The 6,649-nt window shown below is 40.3% G+C and overlaps 1 protein-coding gene across 9 annotated transcripts in view; it reads right to left on the bottom strand.

Annotated features, from left to right (window-relative positions):
- The window catches only part of osbpl8 (oxysterol binding protein-like 8), a 100,660-nt gene that overhangs the window by 50,375 nt on the left and 43,636 nt on the right, over positions 1–6,649 (bottom strand). Inside the window, exon 1 of one of the 9 annotated variants that reach the window (XM_042227056.1) lies at positions 4,118–6,628. The exons of 4 other annotated variants lie outside the window; for them this stretch is intronic. In XM_042227056.1, the coding sequence (XP_042082990.1) occupies positions 4,118–4,120 (3 nt within the window). In that variant the 5' untranslated portion in view covers positions 4,121–6,628. 4 more of the 9 variants (XM_042227055.1, XM_005941960.3, XM_042227058.1 and 1 more) reach the window with 4 other exon arrangements.

A 6,649-nucleotide genomic window follows, 5' to 3' on the forward strand; every position in this document is an offset into this window, starting at 1 on the left:
CTCACAGTTGAAGTGTACCTCTGGTGCAAATTACTGACCTCTGTCATCATTTTAGGTGGGGGAACTTGCACAATCGGTGGCTGACTAAATACCTTTTTGCCCCACTGTAGATACAGTGAGGAACACTGGAACTCACTTTTTGATTTTCTATTGATGCTACTGAAAGTATTCAAATTAGCTACTAGCAGTTCCTCTTTGCAATGGCTCCATGAATATAGAGAGAACCACTGCAGGAAGTTCAATTTTGAGACTTGAGTTATTCTGATTCTAAAAACATCATTAAGTCCGTGTCTTAAGATGTGACTGTGTTATGATTCAGAATGAGTCTGACTTTTGACTCAGTCTTCCCCTCGCCTCAAAATCTTTCCGTCCACTTACAAGCTACAGTTACTGCCTCATATTATATGAACTCAGTGATGTAAAATAACAATTGTACGCCAAACAAATGCTTGGATCAGTGCAAACCTGACAGCTTTACGTAGTTTAAGTAGTGACAGTGTTGCAGAACGAGTCTCTTAAATGTTTGCCATTTTTAGTATTTTCTCAATATTCCATTTAAAACACTTAAATTGATACTTAGCAGGCAATGGCTTTAAATATTACTTGATAGACAGTAATTTCCAGATGGGCAGAAAACAACTGACTGTCCAACATAGCTTTAAGTGCTGCTTCACTCTAAATGTTGTTTATGATAAAGCAGAGTTTACAGTGTAGACTGCTGAATATATTCAGCACACCACTGGATTTTCAACATTTTTTTAGGGTCAAAATTCGATTTCCACACAAAATAGCATGCCTTGGAAGATGCTCAATTGCAATTAAATGTAAGCTTTAACTTCTACTCGAGATAAACTGAAGTAGTGTGTGACACAATGGAAATTGGAAGCAATGCAGGGTCAGACAGGAAATCCATACAGAGATAATTCTAAGCAGAAACACTGGAGCAAACAGGAAGAATCCCAGTGCGTTTCTGTTCATCATCCTGTCTCTCCATTCCTAACTCTAAGCCTGATAACAACCCCTTGTAGGTGTCGCGGAAGTAAGTAGATTAAAAAAATATCGGTTTTACAATATAAAGGAGTTTATACAATCATGTTGGGAGATGGGGGAGAAATGTGAAACCTGATACAGGTGATCAACAGCATTTCATGAAATTGTAGCATTTCATCACGCAAGTCTTTAAAACTGGGAAAGTGGGGGTGACTGGGTGGATTTCACACAGAATGGAATCTCAGTTTTATCAAGCCCAGAGCAGCAGGGAGGTGAAAGGGAGTTCTTATGATAGACCGACATAACCAGCACCAATTGATTAGTTAAGTCCTGTCATGGAACACCTAGTTCTTCACTACCTCAGCATCTTAAAAATCAGTTGTTCCAGACACAGGGTAAATTATTGAAGTTATTAAAAAAAACAGCACATCACAAACCTGAAGGAGGGTGAGGCGGACATAACTTCATAGGCCTGTTGAAAGTTGACTTAGGTAAACAGCATTTCTGAAATTGACCCAGTTCCCCTTCGTCACAACAAACGTCCAGCACATTTCTACTAGCAACCACTAACACTACCTGCTTCTTTGTAAAATGAAAACGCCCCAGGACAAAAATGTAAATACAGTTTGGTAAAGCGCCTTACAATGTGAACAATGTAAATATCAATATTTATGTTACTGTATCAGGCACCATGGAGCCCAACTGGCATTAGCCATATAATACTAGAATTAGCAGCTCCACCAGTAGCGTCCTGTGTTTTTCACAGACGAGAGCAACATCATTCGGCATGACCAGTTTGGTGGTACGTCAGTGATTGTCTGGGGAAGCATATCCATGGAGGGACAGCACCCTGACTGCAGGTATCGGGATGAAATCTTGAACGCACTGTCACACAATACACTGGGCAGTGTGTTCTGAGTTACTCCTGGACAATGCCTGACCTCATGTGGCTAGAGTTCCTGGCAGTTCCTGGAGAATGATGGAATTGATACTACTGACTGGCCCCCATTATCGCCTGACCTAAATCCAACAGAACACCGGGACGTTATGTTTCAGTCCATCTGATGCTGCAAGGCTGCACCTCAGACTAGGGCTGTTCGATATAACGATATATATCGGATGACGATATAAAAACATCTATCGTTTCATTTTACGCTATCGTTTGTTTCGTGGTGTCACAAAATAAGCTGTTTACGGCAATATTTTTTCATGGTTTTGATGTCCCTGTAGTGGCTATATTAATTAGTTAAAGTTCTCTCTTTCTCTTATATTTAATATAACCACACTACAGACGGACAAGCGTTTGTTTTTATGCGTTGTTGTTAGCAACAACGACGGTAAAACCATCGCGTGTCCGCTTGTTTATGTTCCACATAAACCTTTCACAATAAAGCTCAAGATCCTGTTGAGACTTTTCAAAATAAACTGAATCACGTGAAAGAGCAGATTATTTATGGATGAGAAGTAAAAAAGACGCCAGGTGCTAAAAAATAAACCTTAGACTCAAACGTTAGAACAGGCTTCTCCCCGCAGCACGCCGTGTAATAAATACTCACAAAGAAAACGGCGGCCGTTACAACTTATGTCTAAAAATGTGTCGTTTCATGCATCGGTTAAAACACTCGACTCCAGCTACATGACGCGCAGCTGGAAACACTTCACGCAAGTCGAGCTGCCCGAGATTCACAGAGTTTACAGAAAATGTTACATTTTTGTGATTTATATCGTTATCGGACGATAGATGTCTTAATATCGGGATATGAGATTTTGGTCATATCGCACAGCCCTACCTCAGACTGTTCAGGAGTTCAGCCCTGGTCCAGATCTGGAAGGAGATCCCACCAGACACCATCCATCGACTCATTAGGAGCATCCCCAAATTTTGTCAGGCATGCATACAAGCACGTGGGAGCCATACAAACTAGTGAGTACTATTTCGAATTGTTGTTGTGGCCCACTGAATTTTCATTCCCATCAAACGATGTGGCATCCTTTAGTTCCTCAAACATTACACTGTCCCATTGAGAATGGGGGGGGGAAAAAATCAGCGTTTTCCAAGAGTTTCTTTAATTTTTTTGATCAGTGTATTTATCTGATAATGCTAGAATTTGAGTGATTTTGGAATTGGAAAGTCACTTAAGACCTCTGTGTAATACTCGCTAAATGCGCGTTCACAATTCATTCTTTATCCTGTTTCTTTATTCTAAGATCTGGCTCCAGACGCCAGCAGCTGTTCAGAATGAACAAGCTCAGGGTTTGGCCAGTACTGTCAATCTGATTACACTCACTCCAGTCCTAGCTGCCTGCAGCCCTTGGATAGCTCCAAGACTCCTGCAGGGTTTCTTTTGCAGGAGGGGAATATAATTAAACAGAAACACAATCATTCCTGGAAAACACTGCTGTTACATAACTCTAGTGCACCAATACATAATTGGGTAATTTGCCTTTAAATGAGACATACACATGGTCAGACAATTAAGAATCTGGTCTGCCGTTTCTGCTGTTAATTGATCTGACTTAAAGAAAAAAAATGCTTCATTGTGATCTCATTGTAGGCCTCATTAGGGTTTTAATTGGACTTGAGAGGGTTGCATTAAGGAGCTATTATGCTGTTATAATGTAGTTGTATTCCTGCCTGTGGTTTGCTTGCAAGCAACTAGAGTCAGCCCCCCTCCCATCATTAGGCTTCAGTGGATCCATGCTTCAGCTGCAGCAGCCTTCCTTATTCTTACACTTGAGAAGAAATCTGTGAAGACACATACTGAGCCATCTAACTCTTCATTACAGCTCCAACAGAAGCAATACAATCTGAGTTGGCTGTACCCACAGCCCTTGAGCAAAGCACGCAGTGAGAGTTGGCCTTCATTCAGTGACAACACACTAAGTAAACAAACAGAGTGGAAACAACAAGGCAGGCTCTGTGTTTTTGTCTGAAACCTTATCACAAACAGTTACATGTAGAGCTTCAAATTACTTACTCTTACTGCAGCAGTAGTTCAAAGAAACAAAGCATCTTCTAGATCAAAGCTCTTCTAAAGCGACACTGTCATCAACTGTAACTGCAACCAACCCAGCAGACACATATGCAGTGTTAAGGTTCACTTACAGAAACAAAGGAAATGCGTACCATGTGTCAGTCAGCAGAGGGATGTGAGCTTGTCGCTGCTACCACGTCTTGATCGGACTAAACCTGGTACAACAAGCCACTGAGCACAGCCCGTCTCTCTCTCCCACACACACACACACAAACCAAACACTAAAGGGAGGAGACAAGGCAGCACCGAGAACAAGCATGCAAGAGAATTTAAGCCTCTCTATGATGAACGCCATTTCCTCTCTTGGCCAGTCCTTTTCTTCCTCTTCTCATCGCTCACAGCCTTCAGTAAAATTCTTATTGTCCCACTCAAGCATTACATCGCAGGCATTTATTTACTGTGTCATGAGTGCTTTTATCTATCCTCAAAAGCACTCATGACTGTCTCTCTTGATATCTTCACAAAAAACATGAAACAATGTTTTTACTCTCCGTTTTACAACAACGCAAACATGTTTTTCAGCCCAACATCATCTGACTGAGACGCAAAGCAGCAAAGCACCCGCACAACTGCAAAAACAAGGAAGTAGGCTGTCTTCTGTTTATAAAGGACTGAACTGGCAGCCGCAACTAAAACGTAGTGCGCTGAAGCAGTTATTGAAGAAAGGCATGCATCCCCTCGAGCGTGGCTACTGTAACCACACGGCTCTTCTGCACCAATAAACCAAAGTGCCGATTTCCGAAGCCATCGTGGAAAATAACCCCAAAGGAGGACGCACACGCACACGCGCACGCGCACACACTCCAGTTTCAGTCTGATTGCTGTGGCATCTTCAGTAAGCGCAAATAATCTGCAAAACAAGACTCAGCCAAACAGCTTCCACGCCAGTCTCATCAGCAAACGCATTTAGACTTGTCCAGTGTCTCATGAGGTCTGTAGCATTAACTTTATAAATACTTCGACATCTTTGCAAGTAGCCTAGAAGAAGGTTTCAAAGGTTGAGCGATGGGGGGGGGCAAGTACAGTCAGCAGTAGCTGCTGAACAGAGCCTGTTGTGGTTCTCATCTAATCTGTTGCTAGCTAGCATGTAAACCTTACTGGTGACAGGACAATATAGCATGGGAGAAAACAAACTTAATGTGGGTGGAAACTTAGATGTGCCAACAGTTTTTCCCCACCCTCTTCTCTTTGGCAAGTCACAGTACTCACAGGCACATTTTTATTTACAGTTTTATTTACAGTTATTTACAGATATACCAATGTATCTGTTACATATAATATAATACATATAATATGCTGAATAAAGCTAATTTCTGTTTATTTAAATATATTAAAAATAACATAAAATTGATTTACTTTTGATTATCTTGAATTTATTATTAATTATTTACAAATTAAGTTAACAGGTACTACTACTTTACAGTCATCGGTACAGTCCACTCCCCCCTCTAAAAATGTTTATAACTTTCTATTTTAACAGTTCAAACACCAAATATATCTTAAACGATCATCCTAATGAAAATAATTATCAAACATTTTAGCTCTATGAAAAAAAATAAAAAAATAAAAAATAAAAAAAAATCAGCAAACAGGCGAATTATCCGAGTTACGTTCCACAGAAAAATCCAGGAATAGGTGAATTCACGAATACTGAACCGCAAATCAATGGAGGTCACTGTACAATAAAAAAAAAAGAAAAAAGATGGCTTCTTCCTTCTTCTGTACTCTCTGTACCTCTACAAACTTAATGCATGGATGCTACATACACATGTTAACACAGTGTGCAGAGCATCATTCTTGTGCTTTTAGAATAAAAGACAGCGTTGCTTACTAGTGTTAAGATAGTATCAATAACTACCAGCCGGTCAGGACCCAACTCTCAAAGACTGGTTGGATCGGTGGTTGAAATTCTCCCCATTCCTCTCTGAGGGAAGATAAGTGAGTCTGTGTCTAAGCATTTCTGAATTAACACCAGCCCAATACGGTGATCGGTCACCTACGTGGAACTGAAAAGCAACCAAGGACTGAACTTTTTCTTCACATTTGATACAGCACTATTTAGGGCACATTCTACGTGAAAGACCAGATGCCACACTGTGAATGTCTTCCAGGAGAGAGAGACGTGCAACTCATTAACCCAAAGATGTGAGGAACTGAAAAAGACTAAATTAAAGTGAGAATACATCTGCTCCGAAATCTGGAAATAACCTTTCAAAGAAAAGTGGTGCACATGAATAAAAAAACATTTAAAAAAAGCTCTGTCATAACAGAGGTAGCTGATTGTATATGTTGGTAGTCTTAAGGAGGCAGTCAGCATGTAGCCTGCTGGGAGAGATGACTGTGATTCATAAGTCAGGGTTCAAAGTTATTTTCAGCTGGTGATGACTCTATATGTGGCACTTGTAGAAATCGAACATTTCAATGTTTCTCTTAGCGAAACTTCTTTATGGAGCCTTTAATGTAAATAGTAGTGACAATTCAAATATTAAATGTTTGGGTTTTTCCCACAGTGAAACTGTGAAGTTAGCTTTACTGTTTCAGTCTACTCCTTAACATGAAATGCAAGCAAGCCTGTAATTATTACTTGTTTTTGTTTGTTGGTTTGTTTGTTTGTTTGTTTTTTG

The sequence above is a fragment of the Haplochromis burtoni genome, unplaced genomic scaffold (assembly GCF_018398535.1).
Source record: "Haplochromis burtoni strain Fernald_Lab_line unplaced genomic scaffold, NCSU_Asbu1 Contig_241, whole genome shotgun sequence".
In the NCBI taxonomy this organism is placed as follows: domain Eukaryota; kingdom Metazoa; phylum Chordata; class Actinopteri; order Cichliformes; family Cichlidae; genus Haplochromis; species Haplochromis burtoni.